Here is a 24,619-nt window from a genome sequence, read left to right on the forward strand (position 1 = left end):
CAGAGGGTGCATTTGAAATGTGTCAGCGCCAGCACAGCCAACTGCCTGGGCGGCAGAGCGGCTTCGAGAGCAAGGAACTCGTGTGTCGACTTCTCTAAATAGGTGGTCCTGTGGGAAGTAGCGGGGGTGTCCAGTGGGGTTCTGAAGTATGCGCAGATTTTTAAAGTTTTTAATTCCAGTTTTTAAAAACACTTTGTTTCCATCAATGTTTGAAAAAAAATATCTATTTAGAGACATATAAAGAGTCAAAGTTCCTCCTCAAGCCCCAAAATAACTTAGGAACTACCACGGCTGACAATGGGACATGTCCTCCGACTTTGATTTGATTTGTCTAAGGCTAAGCCAGGGGTGGGCTGCCAAGGCCAGGCTGGCAATTCTGTCTTCTAACACTTCAAAGGGCACACAGCTCCTGGGAATGGCGTGGGTTGTCTCGTCGATGGAGGCAGGCAATGAATGAGTGACTTTTCAGTCCATAAATGCCTCACCAGCCATGGCAGACATAGCCAGGTTGTTCCTGTGAAAGCTACAAGTAAATGTGGGGAAGCTTGTGACTTAAATAAATCCTGCGTCCTCGATGAAACCAGGGCTCTCCCAGTTAAGAAAAAGGCCCCCACTGTTAATAGGCTTGGATTTTCCTCTCCAAGCGGAGATCAGCACGACAAGCTTTCCTGTCAGTCCCAGCAACCAGACCAGAGAGAGCCTGAACTGCTCAAGAGGTTTTGTAATTGCCTGCAAAGCTTGCAGCAATCCCTATTTCAAGATCTTTAAGGGACATGTGGAAAATGCTTGTGAGAGTGAAATAATGTTTTGTAAGAGTCAAAAGTAACTAAATACCATGTCTGGCCAGGCTGGAGAGTGTAATATTCAGGGTCCAGATGGAGCCCTTCCTCCAGTTAGTTCACCCCAGGGCCCTGGCTCGGCCACAGGTCCCGGGAAGGTGGCCAAGGAGGCCTTGGGTCTGGGTACTGCTGGGGTGGGAGGCCCCTGACTCCCATGGGGTCCAGCTGAACTTAGAGGCAACTCTACCGGAGCTCTAAGACTGAGGCTTAGCCAGTCATTAGGAGCCACCTACCACAGCCTGGACAGTGACAGGGGTGGGAGCTACAAAAGGAGTCTTCACAGACCCAAATCTTGGCCATCTGAACACTTTTCTATGTGGCCCACAAACTGTTTCTAAGGGCAACTTGCAAATTGAAGGTGTAAAGAAAGAGCAGGGCCATTCACTTAGACTCAGAATATGACTTTCTGAAACTACTGTTCTGAAGGATAAAGCAAATTATTACCTGGTGTGTCTGCCTGCTCTGTCCTCAGAAATTTACAGTCACAATGTGTGTAATGAGCACAAATTCCCAATGTGTGTAATGAGCACAAATTCCCATGACCTTGGCAACCTTTGGGGGATATGACTGTAAAGCAAAAATGAGAACCACCACCCAGCCTGGCCAGCCCCCAACCTAACTCCTGAGCCCCACTCCCCACGCCCTCTGCTCACAGTTGCTTCCCGGGGTTCAGGGAGCCCATGTCAATCTCCTGGTCAAATTCAGTACGGATGTCATCGAGCGCGCCGTCGTCCCCAAAGGCCCCCCATTCCATGTTGATGCACATCCGCCCCTCATCGCCTTCCACCATGTCAATATGGCGCATCTCTTCCATGTAGCAGGCATTGCTGCCCGTACCTGGCCAAAACAAGGGACTGCTTAGTGCATACCCACACTGTCCTCTGCCCAGCACCCATCTCCCTCTTGCCCCACCATCCTGATACTGCCCAGAGTAGCTGGAATTCCTCCGAGCAGACTACTGGGCCATTCCAACATGGTCCACTCCATTAACCCCCAACTCCACAAGTACTGGCTTAGCCCTCCAAAGTGACCATACCATTCATTATCTTCCAAAATGAAGTACAAAGGGACATCCAGGTCATGAACTCCTCTTCCCTTTCCAGCCCACACCCCACTCCATTGGCCAATATCAGCCCTCACACCCAGTGCTCACGTACCCACAATGAGACCAATCTCGCAGTTCTGGTCATCATAACCACAGGTCATCATGGTCCCAACTGTGTCATTCACCACAGCCACAATATCAATGTCAAAGTCCTACAGAGGAAAAAGGAGAGATCTGACCTTCACCATCACAGAAAGGTCACAGGTGTAAAGATGGAGAGAAAGAGTGGCAAGACACACAGCTCAAGAGTAACAGGGCCGCCTCCTGATTAACGCTACTCAAAACCAAAGAAAATTATAGCTGGAAATCGGGTCCAGATCCAGTCTAACAGCTGCCTCTCACTTCCTGTCCTGGAGGACTTCCCGACATCAGCCCTGTGGTCTAGTTTAAAGCCATCACTGCACTAAGAATAGCCCGTCATGTCATCATTGTCATCTTCTCCTCTTTCTTCTTTTCCTTTACCTCTCTCTCCCTCTTTCCTTTCCAGGAAGTCTTATCTTTCTGTGACCTTTATCTTGTCCTCTCTGTGCCCCATTTCATCCTAATACCAACATCATCCCAACTTTCTAACTTGAAAATGATGGTCAAGTCTTCTTCAGGTTAAATACTAAAGGGTTCTTCTTGTACCATGGCTAAGATGTTTATCCATCATGATAATCTTAACCCCAAAGGTATCTGATCATTTATAAGATTCTTGGGGTGATAATTATTTTACAATATATGTGTGTGAAATCATTATGTGGTGCATCTTAAACTGATACAGAGCTGTATGTCAATTATATTTCATTAAAACTGGAAAAAATAAAAATATGTATTATTGAGTAAACATAGCAGGGAAGAAGAAAGAAAACCTCACCTAAGAATCACAAAGGTCCTTGCACTGTGTTAAGGACAGACTGGGGAAGGCTTCAGAGTGGCCCCAAAGGAACCTTAAGTCCTGCCTCCCCATCCCTGCCGCCCCTACTCACCCCTCTCCTCTGGATGGCCTTCCGGATCAGAGTAACCACATCTTTGCCTTCCACACCACTGGACTTGAACCCCTTGGTCCATGAGACCAGGAAACTCTGGAAAAGAACCAAGGATTGAACATTAATTCCTCACAAAACTCAGACTACACTCCTCAAACAATCATTAGTTAGAGCCCTCGGCCATGGGGCTAAACTATTGCCATGCTTGAATGTGTACTAGTAGATTGCTTCCTAACTAGCATAGGAAGAAGTCCAAGTCCCACCAAAGACCCAGAAAGAAAATTATTTCTTCATGATCAACTGCTCCCAAAGGTGAAAAGGGAAGGCTATAGAACTGCCAAAATAAGGTATTTGCAACCTCTGATCGAACTCCCCAGGCATCTTTCTTTCAAAAGATATTTATCACAACACTTTAGATCAAAGGAGTTCCTGACTAATTTCTCACTCCTGTGTCCCTAAAAGAGATAAGGATAATGTGCAATGTATGTGGGGTTGTGCACTGTGCTTTGAGGGTAAAGATCCCCCTTCTTCACCATCCCCCCCCACACACACACACACACTCACTCAGAAGCTCAGAACTCTCAATATTCAAACCTCGTCCACACAACTCTCAGAGCCACCTCCAACACCATAGCGGTACATGGCTCAGAGTTGCTCATCCTCCCAGCCCAAAGAAGGAAACAACAGAAGTGTCTGAAGAACTCATTTTACTCACCTCATCTAGTTTCGTTTGGATGCAAGGGAATGAGAACGTAAAGCCCAAGGGGAGCTTCTTGTCTTTGATTTGTAGCTTATCCATGAAGTTAGCCAGGCATTCGGCAATGTGGTCAAACAGCTAAGGGTACACGACACAGGAAGATGAGCAGGGAGGCAAAATGGCACAGCGATTAGGAGCACACACTGGGGGCTCTGAAAGGAACTAGCTGAATGCATGCAAGGTATGCATCCCCTGTGAAGTCTTCATTTTCTCAGTCTATAGCACGGGGATGCTAACCAAAAGGATTAAATGAGGCAATACACATAAGGGCTTAACACTAGTTAGTGCTTATTAAGTACTGTCTTCCACTTATCCATACCACTATCAAAATAATCCCATGAGGCAGGGGCAAGCACAGCCAGAGCTAATCAGAAAGTCATTGCATGCCCTAGAAACAGAACATCCTTCGGTGACCTTGTCAGAACCCCCCTTGACATTGATGCACAGCTGAATGCCTTACCAGAAAGGGCAGCCCATCTCAGTGCCAACAAGTATTTTAATATCCCTGTCTCCTCTGATTGGAGAGTGGGTGGGACATTCTCTGTTGGCGTTCTATGAAGAGACTTAACAAAAATAAGTAACTTTTGCCCTAGCCGGTTTGGCTCACTGGATAGAGCGTCGGCCTGCAGACTGAAGGGTCCTGGGTTCGATTCCGGTCAAGGGCACATGCCCAGGTTGTGGGCTGGATCCCCCAGTAGGGTGTGTGCAGAAGGCAGCTAGTCAGTGATTCTCTCTCATCACTGATGTTTCTATCTCTCCCTTCCTCTCTGAAATCAATAAAAAATAAATAAATAACAAGTAACTTTTATATTTTGTCTCCATTCTAGAAAACCAATTTCTTGGGGGCAATTCAAACAAGTTATCTTTGCTTTCTAAAAAAAAATGGAACACCCACCCTAGCCAGTTTGGCTCAGTGGACTGAGCGTCAGCCTGTGGACTGAAGGGTGCCAGGTTTGATTTCGGTCAAGGGCACATGTTTCTCTCATCATTGATGTTTCTATCTCTCTCTCCCTCTCCCTTCCTCCCTAAAAGAAAAAAGAAAAAAAAAAATGGAACACTCAATGAGCCGGTGAAAGGCACTGAAGAATAAATAGAATTTTTTATTTATTTTTATTTTTTAAAATATACTTTATTGATTTTTTACAGAGAGGAAGGGAGAGGGATAGAGTTAGAAACATCGATGAGAGAGAAACATCGATCAGCTGCCTCCTGCACACCTCCCACTGGGGATGTGCCCACAACCCAGGTACATGCCCTTGACTGGAATCGAACCTGGGACCCTTCAATCCACAGGCCGACACTCTATCCACTGAGCCAAACTGGTCAGGGCTAAATAGGATTTTTTATTGGTGGATGGACAGCCTCACAACCATGACTATGCTAAGCAGGACTGGCAGCACCTGGGAAAAATCCTAAACTTAAGAAAAACCTGTATTGACAATTGCCCAGGTTTCGATCAGTCCCAAAGCTCACAGTCCCATGGCTTCCTTCTTGCCTACTCAGCATCCTCGATGATGACCCCTCCAGATAGATGCTTAGGGGCTGAGGCCAGGGTATTCTGGTGCAAAAAGTAAGCAGAGGCCAAAGAGATTGAGCAGATTCCAAGGGTCAGGTTGACAAAGATGACAAAATCTAAAAGCTAAGGGATTGAAGGAGAATAACATTTTCCTCCCCAGACAGAAATGAAGAAGATTCCACTGAACAAGCTGTTCCCAAAGTATGATCTGGAAGCAGCAGTATTGTTACCCTCCAGCTGATCCTGAAGCAGTGGTTGGAGAACTACTGCACTAAACCAGAAAAAGTATTTGCATTTGTAAAGGAACTAAAGACATCCAGGTGACAGGCTAGGACCTATGGTTCTCAACCTTCTGGCCCTTTAAATACAGTTCCTCATGTTGTGACTCAACCGTAAAATTACTTTCGTTGCTACTTCATCACTGTAATGTTGCTACTGTTATGAATCATAATGTAAATATCCCCTGTGAAAGGGTCGTTCGACCGCCAAAGGGGTCGCGACCCACAGGTTGAGAACCGCTGGGCTAGGTGGAGGGGCCCATTGACTCCCCAGATATCTGGGATATCTGAGTGGGAGGGATCCATGAAGACAAGGCCACACTTATCTAGAAGGGAGTCAGCTCTAACTGGACTTCCTGCACGGATCCTGTCCCTCCGTCTGATCACCTGCAAGTCACTTCAGCTGAGTCTGAACCAAAACGGGGCCCTCTCACTAAGAGGTTCACCTACTCACAAGTGCCAACTCCTCTGAGCAGAGGTCAAGTATTTTAATATGTAAATAGGGTTTCTAGATGGCTAGTCAGAAAGTTCTGTTCTTTTGTTGGACAGTCAATCATAGACAAAATTTATGATATGGTTAAACACACTCGCAGCACCTTCTTCCTGGTACTCTAGTCGAAATGATCTTTAATACAAATAGTCTTTATTTTTTTAAAAAAAAAGAGAGAGGAAGTTAAGAACTGTGCAAAGAGATCAAAGAGATGAGGCCAATCATCAGAGCTGGGGGAGCTTTAGAAAAGGTAAAAACAAAATGGGTTCCCCTCACCCAGCCCCGCTCACTGTTCCTGTTCCAACTGCCCTGCCAACAGGGGAGGCAGAACACAGAGAGAGGCAGTGAAGAGCATTAAATAACGTGCTGCCCAGTATAGCAGCCACGAACCATCTGTGGCTCTTTCAATGAATTAGAATTTCAAAAATCAACCCTTCGTACGCCATACGCATCTATAGACGCAAAGATGGTTTCCGTTTTGGATGCGTGGCCGTTAACTGGTTAAAAATCCACTTGCTCAGTCACGCTAGCCACATCTCAAGTGCTCAGTGGCACCGGTGGCCCGTGGCTACCGCCTTGCGCAAGCTGATAAAGAACAGTTCCACTGCTGCGAAAAGTTCTATTGGACAGTGCTGAGTTGGAAGAACCTACACCTCTCTGCAAGTGGGGAAGAGGAGACCGTGTGCTTCCTTCATTAGAAGGCGACCTCCTTTTCTGTTAGCTGATGATCTGAAGATAAGATGCTGAGAGAAAGAACTACTGCCTTCCTGCCATAAAAAGGCTCAAAGGGCATCATTTTATGAAGTCAGAAAGGTTTCCTTTTCTTTATTGGCCTGAGAATCCGCTCACTTCCCTCCCCATAAGATACACTTAACAAATCTAAAGAGGCTGAGAATAATGACTGGTCTGTGGCGGTCACCCGTCGGCCAGATATTTCTGGTGTGGTGGCAACGAATGTCCCCTCTGTAGGAGGGCTCTCCTGGGGGAACCTTTGAGAGGGAGAACCCCCAAAGGGCCTGCCCCACAGGATCTCAAGTCTGCAGGAGCACCACCCCTTCAGGGTGTCCCTCCTGCATTGGAAGCAGGGGACCCAGGGAGCACCACTCACAGACCTCATCAAGTGGCCTACAAAGTTGACAGAGCCCCCTCCCTCCCCCCGGGGTTGTGAAAACACAGGCTCTAGTCATGGATCTGGCTTTGTGTCTTGCCTCTGGCCCTTCCCATTTCTGTGATCTAAGGCCAAGTCACTCTTTTTTTCAAAGCCCAATCCCATATGTATAAAGTGGAGATAACAGGAGAACCCAGCCTCATGGGGCTCACGTGAGGATAGAATGACAATAACCATAAAGTGCTTTTGCTCAGACAATAGGTCATCGCGTACCAGCTCCTCCTCCTGATGGTTACTTATCCCCTTCAACACAACATTACTGCTTTCTATGGGGGTTGGGAGGGGGGCAGTTCCTGGTGGTCCCGCTGGGCTTTAAGCCCTGAAGCAGAAAAGGCAGAACTTTGATTCCCAACAAGGATCAACGCACAATGCATAGTAGGTGTTCAGTCCATGTTTGAAGACTACCTTGATGGCAATCCCATCCTTGTACATGTTTTTCTATTACTGAGAAGATCCTTACTTGGATTTCACATTTCTTCTCCATCCACTTCTTTTATTGTGGGGATTCTGAGTACAAAACATGGCTCTAGAAGCCACCGAGGTATGAGGATAACTAAGCATGATTTGGGGGGTCAATGTGGAAACACACGGTGCCCAGTGGGATGCCAGCTGGGGCCGATGCCCCAAGCCTTGATTTTGATGTTTTCTCAACAGGTTCCCATCCCTGCGTGCAAAACCTTTTGTTTTAGATGGTCAAGGACAGAGAAGACCAATAACCACAAAAGCAAAGGGGCAGGTTCCATTTTCACGTGATGCTATGATGACAACTGTGAGTCAAAAGGGGCTACAGAGCGACCACAGTGGCGGGTGGCAGTGGCAAACCACAGTTGTGTATTCCACTGGCTCGCCATTCAGAGGTACCACTAACAACCAGTGCCCAGGAGTGTGGGCCCAGCCTCCTGACAACAGGCTTTCCTCAACAACCAGCATGTGTGAGCAGACCTCAAACCCCTCCTGCTGCAACACATCCCGACCCCAGGGCCTCATGCGCATGCTCCGGACCACGTGCACCTCTCCTGACGGAGGCCCCCACTCCGCTTCCAGGCACGGAGGGGATCACCATGCAGAGAGAGGTCAGGGAATCCAAGCTCCAGCTGGCTCGCCGCCCTCCAGACACAGAGGAGCAGTGTCTGCTCCTGTGGGGCCCAGAGCCCCCGGGCCGCTGAGAGAAGGTTCGGACCTGCGTGCCGCTGCCGCGCATGATGTCCTCCGGGATGGCGTAGATCTGGTTCTCCATCTCCACCTTCTGGAGCCCATTGTCCGTCACTCTCACCCAAAGCACGCGAAAGTTGGTCCCTCCAAGGTCCAGAGCCAGGAACTCTCCATGTTCTGCAGACAGGAAGGGCCACTCTTAGTTCGGAAAAGACAAGCTCAAACTGCTTCACAGAGACCAAGACTTAAAACCCACAAGTCCTGCCATAAACGGAGTCCTTAAAACCCATGAGATCATAAATACTGGTCATCTCTGGTAATGGGGTGTAGGACGGGTCCTAATTTTTTCTACACACATTTATGTACTGAGCCTTTTTCTTAATGCTAAGCACTTTTATATTACTTTTAGAATTCACATAAACCATGAGACAGTTTCACATCCAATGATGGGGCACCCACCCCCTCACAGAGCTATTTCCCAGGGTTTTCCAGCCAAGTCCCCTTCGAGCTCTTGGGGCCCATCCAGCCCTGCGCCAGGAGTCCCGGGCCTCCGTTTTGTTCTTCATGCCCCCAGGGTACCCAGGGTACCCAGCACGCTGCTACAGGCCTGGGGGCCCCTGGGCCTTCTGCCAAATTGTGATCCCTGTCCAGATTTACTTTTAACATTCGTGTACAGTGACAGCAATGTATGAGAGAGTCACATGATGGAGTGGGTGAGGCCCAAATGGCTATCAATTGAGGGGCCTAGCAAATAAGCTAAGCAGGTGCCCCTCAAAAAAATTCTAGGCTCATTCACATGTGAGAGAAAGCTGACCCAAGAGTATGTGAAACAAGTCAGGCCAGTGGGGCTGTTCCACTCAGACCAGCCACAGAGCTGGGGCGGCCGGGAAGAGGGAATCTCCACGGCACAGCGGATCAAGATCCTCAGGTGTCACCAGGAAGGCAAAGTCCCTGCCCCCTGGAAACAAGCAGTGCACACCGAAAACATCCCCATTGTAGGCGGTGATGCAGCTGGCTGCAGGGACCTGTTCCACTGTATGGCACAGAATGAAAGTGCTGAAGAGGCACAGAGGCCAGAGCCAGGGCTGGGGGAGGGAGCTGGGCTCACCCCTCGGCAGCCTCCTCCACCGTGAGGGCTCCACCCGCCTCCCACTGCCCTGCTGCACACCTTCTCGAAGGACACAGGGTTACTTCCTCAGGATTCACTGATTGGCATGTTTGTCAACACCACCCCTTCCCCGATGGTAAACTGCCACTGAAGTACGATGGAATAGGTTGGAGGGCCAGGGAAATGAACCACCCAGGTTTATAGTGTGCAAGCCCCCTCAGCAGCTCACTCTCAGGCCCTGAGAAAAGCCGTGTGTGTCCGGCTCCCTGAGGGCACGCCCCACGTCCCCAACAGCCCATGGGATGGACATGACCCACCAAGGTTCCCTGGGGATTCCCTCCACACAACCGTGGTCTGGTGGTTTGATACACAGAGAATGCCAGAACTGGAGCCCACATTCCTATGGCAGAACTCTGGCCCCGTTTTGGCCATGGCAACTTCCTGAGCCTCAGCTGCCTCATCTCTAAAATGGCAACATCAGACACTGTGGTTGTTGTGAGGGTGGGAAACTAGAAAATGTGTCTCAGGCGCCCAGCACAGGGCCAAGAACTTGAGACACACAAAATAAGTAAAAGAAACTTTCCAGGCTCCCAGCAAACACGGCCCGATGCCCACACTGAGCATTCCAGGCCCAGTGGTAGGGTTGCCTCTCAGACTGAACAGTCACATCAACATCGCGGGGGAGACTGAAGTGACCTGTCCAAGAAAAGCCACTGGAATCTGCTCCCGTGACGTGGGCATTCCTCCACAAGGGTGCAAACTTTCTGTCCCCTCCCTGGCATCTAGAACCCCCTCCTGCTTTACTACCTAGTTGTTAAGTAGCTGGGACAACGTCAGCCCCACCTGGGGGACTCTGCGCCCCACCTGGTCATGGGCGACACTTCAGGCACTCCATTCTGAGCCTCCCCAAGTAGCAGGACCTCAGCCAGATTGTAGGAAACGCTATGTGTGGTTGCATGAGGGATAAAAAAAAAAAAAAAAATCAAAGATGAACTGCCCGCATCAGCACTCTGCAGCCGGACCCATACCACCCGCTGAATGGGCAGCCACGGGGCACTGAGGCGGCAGAGGCTGCCGCTGGCTGGTCCCGACTCCAGGCCAGGCCAGCTCAGTTCACTGGAGGGACAGACGCAGCTCCATCAAAAATGGCGGTTTTGCCCTAGCTGGTTTGGCTAAGTGGACAGAGCGTCGGCCTTCGGACTGAAGGGTCCCGGGTTCAATTCCGGTCAAGAGCACAAGCCCGGGTTGTGGCCTCGACCCAAGTAAGGGGTGTGCAGGAGGCAGTTGATCAATGATTCTTTGTCATCATTGATGTCTCTCTTTCTCTCTCTCTCTCTCTCTATCTATCTATCTCTCTTCCTCTCTGAAATCAATTATATATATATATATATATATATATATATATATATTTTTTTTTTTTTTTTTTTTTTTTTTTTAAAGAATGGCGGTTTTGCAATAGTATTTTCTAATTGACTGAAGGGAAACCACAAATAATAAAGTACTGCCGATAGTTCTGTTCCCAGGTCAGAATGTCATCTTTGCTTTCTTTTCAGAATCCGCTGAAACAGACATTCCTCTGCATCCCTCCTCCCCAGCACCACCTCCACACGTACCACTACCACAGCCAAGAACTTTCTTCTTTCCAAAGTCTGCAACCTCGGGGCAGGCCCAGCACCACAATTCCTGGAGTTAAATCTTCAGGTGACCCCTTGAGGCCGTGAACAGATCCCTCTCCTACTGCTCACCTCCTCGCCCCACGTGGGACAGTGGCTAAGAGCTGGGCCTTACAGCCGGGTGGGCAGACTTCGTTTTGAATTCCAGCTCAGCACTGTCACCTTCCCTGTAGAATGGGGCTCATAATGCTGACTTCTCCTGGGGGTCGTGAAGCTTCCATGAAATACAGGACATATTATATGTGAATATATAGGGACATAGTAAGCCGTCAATAACCCTCATCGTTATTATTACTTTGTGTGACTATGAGCTCCCCCCCTAGTTCTTTTCAACCCCTCCAATCCCTACCTACTCCTATTCCTACTCCTGGCTCAAGGCCTATCTCCACTGTGACCCTTCTGGGACATTCCAGAAGCCCAGAACGGACAGTGAGCATGTGATGGGGCATGAAGGAGGATTGCATGTAGGGGCCTGGGACAGTCACACTGGACAGGTAGGAGCAAGGCTCTGGGGAAGGAAAACATGCCAATATCAGGTTTCTTAAGAAGGTACAAGGCCCCCTGGCTGGTTGTCATCCCCATGCACCAAGAGGTCGCCGGTCTGATTCCCACACAGGGCACATGCCTGAATTGCAGGTTCAATCCCCAATAAGGGGCGTGCAGGAGACAGTCAACTGAAGGTTCTCTTCATCGATGTTTCTCTTCTCCTTCTCCCTCCCCTTCTCTCTCTCAAATTAATAAAAACCTATTTTTTTTTTTTTTTTTTAAAGAAGAAGGTATAAGGCCACATGGCAGAGGACCCAGTGAGGCCCAGAGAGATCATTCCGAGTGATCGCAGTTGGTATTTGAGGCAATGTACGAAGAAAACATCTCATACTGCATTTGCTCATTGTTAAACGAAATGTCTGTGTCAAATGTGGGATTTATGCGAGACCCTGAGGTCAGAGGTAAGGTTTCCTTTGTTGTTAAGTGTGCTGTTGTGTCTTGGAAACAATTTTACCTTTTTAAAAATAACAAAATACAAACATCTGATAAGGAAAAGCTCAGATGGTGGAAAAGTGGAAAAATGAAAACCAAACGTCTCTTTTCCTCTCTACACCCAGAAAGTGATCACTATTAATGCTTACTGGGTGTCCTTAGATACAGTTATTTTATCAAGACAGAGAAGGCTGTTAACTGACAGTCCAAGAAAAGAGTTTGAATTTCTGGTTCTAAGGGTGTGTTTTTAATTTGGAAGATATCGCCAATGACCCTCCTGAAAGTTCTCTCCAATTTCCAGACAAACCAGCAAGTGGGATTCACTCCCACCAGTGGCCCACATTATGCAGCAATTCATCTTTGCCAGCCTCCTAGGTCTAAATGGCATATCCTTTTTTAAACTTGGTTTCCTTCTTTTGTGTGAGGTTAGACATTTCGAATTATTAAATGGCCTTTTGGATTCCTTTTTCTGTGCATTTTCTACACACATCTTTTGCCTTTAAAAAAAAAAAAAAGAAATATTCATCATTTTCTTAATAACCTAAAAGAGCTCTTTGTATATTAAGGAAAATGGTTTCATTGGTTATATATTTGCAATTATTTTTTTCCAGTGATACTTGTCTTTTAATTTTGTTAGTGGTATTTCTGCCATTCAGAAATGTTTATTTTTTATGTTGTCAAAATATTTCTGGTTTCTGGGTTTTAGGTTATGTCCCAAGAAATTCTGAAGATTACATTAGCTCACCCTCTTTCTAAATCTTTCTGATTCCTCCAAATGTGGTCACCACCACTGCTAAAGAAAAGGAAGCAAGGTTTCACCATCGGTTTGGTTAAATGATAAAATTCATCTTCCACTTTACGTGACTGTTTTGAAAAACGAAGCGAAGAACCATGTCTTTGTCTCTCTTGTCCCTAAAACAGAGTTCAAACTTTCTCCCTGGCATCTGGATAATTGTGAGAATAAAACAATGGAAGACAGAGGCAGGTATGCAGGAGATGTAGTTGATCAAAGGCTCAACATGCAGGTGTTTTTTAATGGATGAGAAACTAACATTTGTTAAGTGATGGTCAATTTGTCTATAAACTTTATCTCGTCTATCCTCAACAACCCTGTTGGGCATTGTAATCCCAACTGTATGGATAAGAAAACCAGCCTTCAACTCCAGGTCTGGCTCTCCAGCAAAGCTGTCTCCAGCAATGAGCCAGGAGGCTGCCCAAGGGGAAGTTGTCAATCCTAAATAAGGAAATCTTCACTCACTACGCCAAGAGCATAAAACCCAAAGGTTACCAGCAGTCTCCAAGCTGGCCTGGGGGGCAGAGGAAGTGACACTGTGGTTCATAAATTGAATGAATCACTTAGTTAGGGTCATGCAGGGGTCAATGGGAATTGGCTAACGCCAAAGCCCATGCCTGTCTCTGCACCACACCCACATCTCTTGTGGCCCTGGTTCCTGGAAGCTGAGGATGGCCCAGCACAGAATCCAGGATGGAAGCAAATAAGCCATAAAGTGGTAAAAATGAAAGCAAAGACACCCTAATCTTATCAGTAACTGTGGCCCATCCCCCCGGGCCTACTGGAAGGCCAAATGCTCTCAGAATGGAGTGGCAGGCACCAGACACACACCCACTGGCAAGAAGTGGCACGCCCTTCTCCCCAGAGGAACCCGGGGTCTACTAAGCTGGTTGATGCAGGCTTTTCTGTAGCCACAAATACATGTCATCTCATGCAATTATACCAAACTTCTATTCCCGCCTTACAGGATACTCGCCAAGCCCCCTTAGCTGAAGGTCTTTCTAATTAAAAGTATCCCCCACCAAAAATAGACAAGAAAAAAGGTACCAACCCTCTACTAAAAGAAAATAGAACTTAAAGAAGTGGCGCTGGCCCACAGTTAAGAGGAACTGGCAATAAGAGATTAGGTCACACCACCTGCCATCAAATTGCCCAACAGTTAAGATTCAGGTTGCTAGTTGCTTTAATGACAGAGGCAGGTGTGAGGGAGATTTAGTTGACCGAAGGCCCAACATGCAGGTGTTTTTAATGGACAAGAAACTAATACTTGTTAAGTGATTTCCCATCATGGACTCCCTATCATTTGCCCCCTTTCAGTGAGGCTCTTATCAAATGCATCAGGTCAGCAAGATAAAGGGTTTTTGATTTCTCCTGGGAACTCACCTGTCTCTGAGGAGGACTCGGATGGCATTTGGCTAACCGCCTGAACATGACAGTCACCGTCATCTTAGTTGATACATCATCAGGAATGTATCTGCTCAGGCCTCAACGCCAGCATTGTTAATATCACACTAACAGGTAGCTTGGTACCAGACAACGTCCATGCAATTTTGAGGGGTGAGGGGCAAGGCCAGTTGAATTTTCCAAAAGGGTCTATTTTCAATCATTAGGTATTTGCCACTAATTAAAATAGATCTCCACCTGTTCCTCTCATCAGGCACTTGGAGCAGTGTGCCTGGCAGGACTCTAAGAGTGACTTGCAAACAGATTCACCTTGGTTTGGGATTTGTAAGGAGCAGTGCCCCTTTGTGGAAGGCAACTGTGCTCAGAAGGGGCAGTGCCCAAGGAAGGGCTGATGCCCCAATGGTTGGACCTAACATGGCTCTCAGGTTAAGGTTGGAGCCAGAGCCCAGCCTCTCACCCCAGGGCTTCTTCAGGTGACTAAATGGACTTCTTCAGAACCACAAGTTCCAGAAGCCTCCTTTGAAACCAGTGGCTTGCACAGTGTTCCCAGAATTCCAGGGTCCTTGAAGGTGGCAAGGTCTGCCTTGGTGAGGGTCAAGGATGGCCAACTAAGGCACAGACTCACCTCCCACCTCCTCACTTCCAGTTTTATTCCTTTTCCCTACTGTCTTACAAATGGCATTCAGCATAAAAGATTTCATTCTGCTTAATGTTGAGAGTGGGGTCCACTGATGTAAAAAATGTTTTTAAAATCACTAATTTGCGAGTCAAACACTGAATCTGTTTTAGGATTTACCAACCAAATACTTTCCACTCTGTGGTCAGTTATTTGGACACTGAGCACTGAAGACAGTTACTAAAAGCTTCTTAGCTGCCTGGGGCTGTGTGCAGCCTACTCCCTGACTGAACAGGGAGAAAGGAGGTGCCCAGTGAGATGCGCTGGGCAACTGCAGGGGTAGGAGTGTTACAGAAGGAACGATTGTTTCTGCTCGGATAAGGAAGGCTTCTCCGGAGGCAACACAAGACAGCCAGGTCTCAGTGGACGGGGATGAAGTTGCCAGTCAGAGGAAAGGAAACATATATAGGAGTCCATGGCATGCTCAAGGAGTGGCACATCCAGAGTGGCTCCTGTAACATGGCTACAAGAATGCAGTAAATGCCAATGCTGAGGACTTAGGCTTTTGTGAGTGTGTGTGTGTGTGTGTGTGTGTGTGTGTGTGTGTGTGTGTGTGTTTAATCCTCACTGAAGGATATGTTTATTGATTTTTTTAGAAAGAGGGAGGGACAGAGAGTAAACATCAATGTGACAAAGAAGCATCCATGGGTTGCTTCCTGTCCAGGGATTGAACCCTGAAACCTTTCGGAATACCAAACGATGTTCCAACCAAGTGAGCCCCCCGGCCAGGACGCAAGGACTTCGGTTTTTAGGCAGAGGGTCAGGTCTGTGTTTTCAAGCAGACTCAATAGCACTGCAGATGACGGGTCCAGAGCCAGGGGCTGGTGAGGAGGCTGCTGCGATCTAGCAGAGCTGAGCAGTGCTGAAGGCCTGGGTTCCATGGCCACGTAGGGTGGACAACCACTCTGGTGGGCCCAGGATTGACATGGGAGTTTCAGTGCTAGAACTAGGAGAGTCCTGGGCAAAACAGGATGGCTGGTCACCTGAGAGCCATGTTAGATCCAACCATTGGGGCATCAGCCCTTCCTCGGCACCCACTGCCCCAGGCATGCGGCCTTGAACTTTGAGGTAGGTCAAAGACACACAGCCATCCTTTCACATCGAGTTCCTGAAGCGGCTTTCTAATAATTCAATGCCCCCAAAAGGGACCTCGTGCTGCCTACCCTGCAAAAGCAGGAATGTTCGGGGGCCCCAGGTGACTGTGCTGAACATTCTGATCTTCCTCTAGGTTGAGGAAGGCCTTGTTTGTCCTTTCGCTTTCCAGTGCCTGCTAGAACACCTCAGTGGACTGCTCTAAGAATATACGGCAAGGGCTCCAATGAAGAGAACTGAAAAAATAGCTCTCCAGCCCCAGCAAGGCTCAGTGGTTAGAATGTCAGCCTGGGCACCAAAGGGTAGAAGCAGGTTTGATTCCCAGTTAAGGGCACATACCTGGGTTGCAGGCTTGATCCCTGGCCCTGGTCGGGGTGCCTGGGGGAAGCAAACCAATCTCTCTCTCTCTCTCTAAAAATCAATATCCTCGGGTGAGGACTAACAACAACAACAAAAAACAACAGGAAAAAAAAAACAACGAATAAAAAAGATAAATCCCAGGTCCTGGGTAGGTAATCCAGCAAAACAAACTTTGCCAGACACAGGTTCTAAGGCCTATGTTTCCCAGGTGCCTGGGACCACCACAGCCATGGCCACATCTGGCAGCCTCTTTTTATAGACAGCCTCTTTTTAAAATCCAAGGTTCCATTATAATACAAGGCCAGTCTCCATTCAGTAGTTCAGAAATAAAGTAACTCCATGTTATTAAAGGTATCAAATCACAGTCAGTTAATGCTGGTGTCCGCCACAGTCAAGAAATGGGGAAATCTGATCTTCTCCGTCATTGGTTTTCTAACTATTTTAAGCAACAGGATGTCAAATGCCAAAATGCACAGAGATAGAGAAAAATAGAGCTGCTCCGATGGAAGGAAGGGGCCTGGAGTACATAAACACATTGCAAGTGCCCCCCCGCCCCGCCCCTCCCGCCTCCCTCTCCCCCCCCCCCCCCCCCCCGCACCTCCCTCCCCTCCGCAAAAAAAAAAAGCATCCAGAACACCATTGGAATGCACCTACCTGGTGCTTTTATATCAGGAAATGTTTCTTAAGCTCAAAATATGTGCCAGTCACAGAGAGGTACTACATTAGCTCCACCCTTTGAAGGACTAAAACATGATCATGTTTCAATATTGTGTAGGTGCTGAGTGTGTTAAAATTTTCATGTAGGCAGACCTGGGTTCAAATCCTGTTTGAACATGTACTAACCATATAATTAGGGTAAATTATTAGAAATTTGATACTCAGATTTCATCATCTGCTAAAAGGGGATAGTAATAACCCCCCCATCTAGCTAGCACCTCCCCCACTTCACTACCCAGGACACAGGGAAACATACACACACATACAAAGTTTTTGGTCAAGATTCATTGCAAAGAAGGCATAGGTGTTTGGCACAATGCCTGGTGCATGTAAATGTTTAATAAACTCCAGCTACTACTATATGGAGGCCATTTATCAACACAATCCTCAGTTTATATTGTAGGCACCATATAAACCCACTTATTAACTTGCGTGTGTGCAATTGCTCTATCTCCACTGCCTGGCTGTTGATACGATGCTGAGCAACCAAGATAAGGGCTCCTTTCAGGGTTTGCCAGCCTCCATGCAATCGATCACGAGCCTAGTCTCTCTTTATCATATCATGTGCTTGCATTATACGGCCCATATCATTCTGTAATCATTTCACCTGTGTAAGCTTACTTCCCCAGGCCAATTTTCCCTCTTCAGAGGCAGGACACACGGCAGCTCAGCCATACAGAAGACCAACCTCAGAGGGGTCTCTATTGAATGAACTGAACAGCGAGGCTGACTTACTAATAGAAAAAGTAATGCATTGTGTTAGCATTGGACATGAGGGAGGTGGTAGATAAGCATAAAATGCACCACTAGCCCTCACTGGTTTGGCTCAGTGGATAGAGCGTCAGCCTGCAAATTGAAGGGTCCCAGGTTCGATTCCGGTCAAGGGCATGTGCCTTGGTTGCGGGCACATCCCCAGTGGAGGGTGTGCAGGAGGCAGCTGATCGATGTTTCTCTCTCATCGATGTTTCTAGCTCTCTATCCTTCTCCCTTCCTCTCTGTGAAAAATCAATAAAAATATTTTTTAAAAATGCACCACTAGTGGTATGTCCAGGCCCAGGCTTGGCACACAGCTAGCTGGGTTCAAATCCCAACTCTTCCACTTGCTCACTACATGACTTTGGGCAAGTTGCCTAATCTCTTTAAATTTAGTCTTTTTCTAGAAAATGGGGTTCAAAATGCTTAACATTGGGTCACTGTGAGAATTAATAAAATAGCTCAAATGCATTGCTTACCACAGTACCTGGCATTTAGAAAGCCTACAACTTTTCATTATCATCATTGTCATCATCACCATCATCGTTCCCTGCTCTCTAAGTGGTTAAGTCTAGCTAGAGGGTGGAGATATACTCACCTGTGAAAATAATTCATGATTCAGGGAAGTGGGGAAGTGTCAAATGATCAATACAGCAAAACCTTCATCTCACTCTACCCATAAGATATTTGTTATGTCTAAATATCAAGACAAGGGTGATAGAGACACTAAAAAATAATTTATTTCTAAATGGGAACATGCAGTTGGACTATTCAAAGATTTTCAGTTGGGTTGTACTTGAGCTTCTTATTATAATGCTACAAAGCCAACCTATATCTATGATCTTTTAAAAAAGATAACCATCTGATTTGCTCTAGAAACTTATTCAGCACCACGAACCAATGTAGATAGACTATGGCCATGGAGTCAGGACTACCAATGCTTAAATCCCAACTCTGCCACTAACTGGCCACAGGCACCAACCCTCAATAGCTGCCTCATGCTTAAATTAGGAATGTGTCTCTTGTAGCGTTTGCGTGGAGAGTAAAACAGATTATTTATGTAAGTAGCCTAACACAGACATGGTGGGCGCTCATTAAATGGTTCCAATTATTCCTGCATTTCCTCTTTAAGATGAAACTGTCAGTCTCCTGTCATGTATGTGGTGAGCCCCTGACAGGACTATGGTTGGGGCTGGCACGACAATCACATACATAGCCATAGCTTAGGTTAGGACTGCCTACAGAGGTTAGGATGGTGAGATTCCTGGCGAATACAAATGAACACCTTCTTTAGTCAACTCTGCACTGCCAAAAGCCAAAGGGCAGCTGGGCGGGGTGGGGGAGGGATTACAGACAACAAATATTGGTGATATGGGGCAAGTGGAACTCTCATACATCATTGGTGGGATTGTAAAATGGTTCGACCACTTTGGGAAAAGACCTGGAAGTTTCTTGTAAATTAAATATACCTTGAACTCTGTGACCCAGAAATTCCACTCCTCATTGTTTACCCACAAAAATGAAAACATGTGTCCACAAAGAGGACACTCTCATGCAAGAATGTTTATAGAAGCTTTAGGTAAAAATAGTCAATATTCAGGTCATATAGGATTCCAATCATACCATGGAATTTGCACCCAAAAAGGAACAAACTACTGATAACACAACATGGATAAAGCCTGCATTGTAATGAGTACATGAAGCCTTGCATAAAGGCAAAATACTGCTTGGAATGTAGTTATGGAATGTTCTAGAACAGTGGTTCTCAACCTTCTGGCCCTTTAAATACAGTTCCTCATGGTGTGATCCAACCATACAATTATTTTCGTTGCTACTTCATAACTGTAATGTTGCTAATGATATGAATCGTAATGTAAATATCTGATATGCAGGATGGTCTTAGGCGACCCCTGTGAAAGGGGTCGCGACCCACAGGCTGAGAACCGCTGTTGTAGAACAAGCAAAACTAATAGAGATGAACAAGTTTAAATGGTGTTTGCTTCTAGCATAGAGGTTGCCTGGGAAGGGGCATGAGGGGACTTCCAGGGCTGTTGGTAATGTCCTCTACTTAATAGGGGCTGCATTAAACAGGAGGGTATATGTCAATTCATCAGATGATACTAAATTTTGCACCAAGAGAAAATACTGAACTCTAGTTAATTATGTGCATGCTAAGGTGTTAGGTTTGAACTACAATTTACTTCGCAATGCCTCAAAGAAAACAAGACTGGTACATGGAAGGATAGAGAAATGTGATAAAGCAAACCTAGTAAATGCCAATGTAAAATCTAGATAGACCTGTGTATGGATGTTCAGCACACAGTTCTTCAACTTTTAAAAACTGTTTGGGGCGCTAACCAGTTTTGCTCAGTGGTTAGAGCGTCGGACTCAAGGGTCCCAAGTTCGATTCCGGTCAAGGGCATGTACTTTGGTTTCGGGCACATCCCCAGTAAGTAGTGTGCCAGAGGCAGCTGATTGATGTTTCTCTCTCATCAATGTTTCTAACTCTCTATCCCTCTCCCTTCCTCTCTGTAAAAAGATCAATAAAACATATATTAAAAGAAAATGTTTGGGAATGGGGGGGGGGGCGGGAATAGAGAGCATTTTTTATATGCATAGCCTGGCTGACACCAAATTCAGTCATCTAAGTAAGATATTCTTGGACCGTTTATGTATATTTCATTTGTGGGGTTTTTTGTGGGGGTTTTGTTGTTGTTAATCCTTACCCGAGGATATTTATTTTCCCACTGAATTTTTTTAGAGAGAATAAAGGGAGAGGGAGAAACACCCAGAGAGAAACACTGATGTGAGAGAGACACATAGATTGGTTGCCTCCGCACACACCCGGACTGGGGATGGAGCCTGCAACCAAGGTACATGCTCTTGACCGAAATCAAACCCTCGACCCTTCAGTCTGGGGCTCTAACCATTAAGCAAAACTGACGAGGGCTGTATATTTCATTTGTATCTGCACCAACCATGTTTATTCGCACTGAGCAGTCCATACATCTATGAAGCGTGGGTATTTTAGAATCAGCCCCCACAGGGCTCAGGGCTTCTGACATTCCCTTCCTTCCACCAAGAACTCAAACCATAGCTTGGGGTTCCTTGTTCTTCAGTGTAATGGCGGTCTCCATCATTTAAATGACTGGCCTGAACCTTCCTGACATTTCTCCCAGGACTTCGATCACCATTAGACAGCTAGGACCTGTATAAAAGAAAGCCAAGGTCTGGTCCAGACTCCTAATGTGGGGCCTCTGGTGATGGGGTGAACCCTCTGACCAGCTCCCTCCCAAAGGACCCTGGGAGGCTCACTGATCCTCTCTCCAAAAAACTGGTGCTGGGCGTGCCTCTTGCTGTGGGGGGTTGTGGCTACACAGGATTATTTATAGAAGGTCACGTATCTGGTTCTCCATTAATTCTTGGTTTAGCCAACCCTCTGGTGGTTCCTTTTTATAAATAAGAACATTGGAGAACCGGGGCATAAATGAAATGCTCTACAGCACGCAGCTTGAATTCAACCCCATTGAAACCTAGAATTCTGATCTTCATCCCTCACCACACACTGTCCTGAAACCAAGAAGCAGCCAATTTTACAGATGCCCATCTAGGACAAAGCTGGTGAGGAGCACGGAAGGCAGTGGCCTTCCAACTGCAAGCTGAAAACAATGTCGTGGGTCGTAATCAGAAACTTTTTAAAGAATAGAAGGCAAGAGATCTGGCTGCATCACATTCAAGAATAAACATTGGTCCCAGAAATGTGTACCAATATTTATACCTACATGTTTCTGGCTGTGAGTATGTAATTCAGAAAATTTAGAGAGCCACTGATTTAAAGATTAGGCCCCTCTAGATCAGAGATTTAGATCTGAGGTTTCATTCCCCAGACTTAAAAAGAAATCCTTGAAAGGAATGGGCTGAGAGAGGTTCTGAGTAAGCCTGTGTGGGGTAGACACCACTTGAGCAAAGGCCTCTGGCCTTCGAGGGATAGAATCACCGATAACAGCAGCATAGCTCAGACTGAGGCCCAGGCTCTGGACACAGATGTCCCAGCAAGACCCCCTGGGCTGTGTGGCTACATCCAGGGGGTAGAAAGGCAACAGTTCCACACGCTCTGCTCCTCTCAGCACTTTCCTGGGCCAACCATAAACAAAAGAGAATTTTCTTTTCTGTTTTTAAATATTTTCATTTATTTCAGAGAGGAAGGGAGAGAGAGATAGAAACATTAATGATGAGAGAGAATCATTGATTGGCTGCCTCCTGCACACTCCACACCGGGGATCAAACCCACAACCTGGGCATGTGCTCTGACCGGGAATCGAACCCTGACCTCCTGGTTCATAGGTCAATGCTCAACCACTGAGCCATGCTGGCCAGGCAAGAATTTTCATTTTTAAAAATACAGGACCCCAATCTATAAAACAGATGAATGAAGATGTTTTGTTAATGGAGTATATAGGGAAAATCCCGCTCTGGCCCCAGTTATGGTCCTAGAGGCACTTCTACTTTATTTGGTCTTTGAGAGCTCTTCAGAATTTTCATGTTTGGTAGGTTTTATCTATTGAAGTGTCTCTGGCCCTTGCTGTCATTTCATAACTCACAGCCCCAACTAACAAAACATAAGGCTGAAAACCTTGATATGGACCACTTTCAATTACATAGTCTCATGCTGCCCTCCGCAGTTCCATTGCTCTCCAGAGGCAGCCCCTATCATGTATCTGGTGGACATTTCCCAGTTTAAATAATCTTATGTGTGCATGTCCATAAGCAATGGATAGCATTGCTCTGGGGGATTTTTTTCTTCTTCATTGACATTCAACTACTATGAGGTTCACATTCTTCTACAATGTGTCACTCATTGTTTTTTAGATGTACCCATTTTATATATGCTCATTTATGTACGGTGCTATATAGACTGCAACACATGGATATTCTGTAAACTTTCCCAAAATGCTGTCATTATAAGCATCATTGCTATGAGCATTCGTGGACGTGTCTCCTTGGGTTCATATGGGAGTTTGCTCAAGGTATAGTTGGAAGTGGAATTGCTGAGTTGTCATATACACACATTTTCAACTTAATTAGTTATTGCTAACCTCACATCCCAGGATAATCAGTATCGATATTTCAGGACATGTGCTTGAAACTTCATACACCTGTGCACATGCACATACATACATGACTTTACAGATAAGAGACAGTAAATCTATCTCGTGCTTTAGGATGGGTTGCAGAGGGCTGTTTTCTGCATTAATTGGCCAGTACTCAACTGGTGGGCATTCGGGAGTTTCCCTCTTTACACTCTTTCAAGCAACTTTGTGCATAAATACACAAACACGCTAATTCTAGTACATGCGCAGAAGAGATTGTGTCTGCTGGATCCACCTCTCACTTTACAAAGGAGAAAAGGCTGAGTCCCAGAGAGCTGGGGTGAGAAGCTCGGCCATGGACCCTTCATCAAGTGAAAAACCAAGGGGCTGGAGGCTGGGTTTCCTACCATTTTTAAAAGGGCACTTGCTTTGCTTAGAGAATCAAAATCAATACATAGTATTCCAACACACCATCATCTCCATTTACACTGTAGAATTTGCGATTATAAAGAGGCACCCTTCACAGAAAATAGGGTAGTGAAGGCCTGGGGTGGGGGCAGGCTGGAGGTGGTCAATGGGGAAAAAAGGGAGATGTATGTAATGCTTTCAACAATAAAGAATTATTTTTAAAAAAACAAAACAATAAAGATTTAAATGAATGAATGAATGAATGAATGAATGAATGAATGAATAAATAAATAAATAAATAAATAAATAAATAAATAGGCATTCTGGATTTCATAAAAGTCATGTCAAGTCCTACTTTTCCTGCATGGAAAGGAGGTGAGGCAGCCAAGTCCTGCCCCTGACCCTTCACCCCCAGAAGGCTGCAGGAGTCAGCCTCTGGGTCCCGTCCTTAGTCCAGACAACTCACATTCACAGAGGCCAAATACAGATGGGCTCCCAGGACTCTGCCTGAGGTCAAGGAAGGAGACCAATGACCAATCAGTGCAAACTTCAGGAGACAGAGGGACATCTCTGTGCCTACAATCTCAGGAAAGCACTGAGAAGAAAAAGAGCCTGTCCCATACCTAGTGCTCTCCAGCAAACATATTCAGCTGCCTGTACTACAGGCCAGGCATCCAAACCCAACCTGATTTCAAAAAACCTCAGCTGTGCCTGCCGGGGTGGCTCAGTGGTTGAGCATCAATCTATGAACCAGGAAGTCATGGTTCAACTCATGGTCAGAGCACATGCCCAGGTTTCGGGCTCAATTCCCAGTGTGGGGCGTGCAGGGGGAAGCCAGTTGGTGATTCTCTCTCATCACTGATGTTCCTCTCTCTCTCTCCCTCTCCCTTCCTCTCTGAAATCAATAAAAATACATTTTAAAAAAATCTCAGCTGAGCATGTGCTGTGCTCTCTGCTCGTGCTCACATACAGGATGGATCCGTCCAGCCTTGATGCCTGACCTGTGGCATAGATGAGTTTGAACCCTGACTCAGCCCCTCATTAGCTCTGTGGCCTTAGGCGAGTTATTTGATCATCGAAGCTTCAAATTCCTCACCTGAAAAAATTATAGATAAAACTGGTACCTACTTCCTTGTAGGGTCTAATGAAAAGTAAATGAGTTAATGCACGTAGGAGTTCAGAAAAGCTCTTACCCATGCTATAGATTTAGTAAATATTCTGGGTACTGGTTTAGTGCTAATGCCAGAAATAAAGACAAGGTTTCTGGTCCTAAGAAGGTAAATTTATCAGAATG

The 24,619-nt window shown here is 46.3% G+C and overlaps 1 protein-coding gene across 5 annotated transcripts in view; it reads right to left on the reverse strand.

Annotated features, from left to right (window-relative positions):
* Window positions 1-24,619, reverse strand: part of HK2 (hexokinase 2) — a 66,488-nt gene that overhangs the window by 17,062 nt on the left and 24,807 nt on the right. For 4 of the 5 annotated variants that reach the window (XM_036334017.1, XM_036334016.1, XM_036334015.1 and 1 more), the window contains exons 3-7: window positions 8,302-8,450; window positions 3,628-3,747; window positions 2,913-3,008; window positions 1,997-2,096; window positions 1,493-1,676 (exon numbers count right to left, since the gene is read on the reverse strand). In XM_036334017.1, the coding sequence (XP_036189910.1) occupies window positions 1,493-1,676; window positions 1,997-2,096; window positions 2,913-3,008; window positions 3,628-3,747; window positions 8,302-8,450 (649 nt within the window). The remainder of the gene's footprint in view (window positions 1-1,492; window positions 1,677-1,996; window positions 2,097-2,912; window positions 3,009-3,627; window positions 3,748-8,301; window positions 8,451-24,619) is intronic. The other variant, XM_036334018.1, reaches the window with a different exon arrangement.

This window comes from Myotis myotis, unplaced genomic scaffold (assembly GCF_014108235.1).
Source record: "Myotis myotis isolate mMyoMyo1 unplaced genomic scaffold, mMyoMyo1.p scaffold_m19_p_14, whole genome shotgun sequence".
NCBI lineage: Eukaryota > Metazoa > Chordata > Mammalia > Chiroptera > Vespertilionidae > Myotis > Myotis myotis.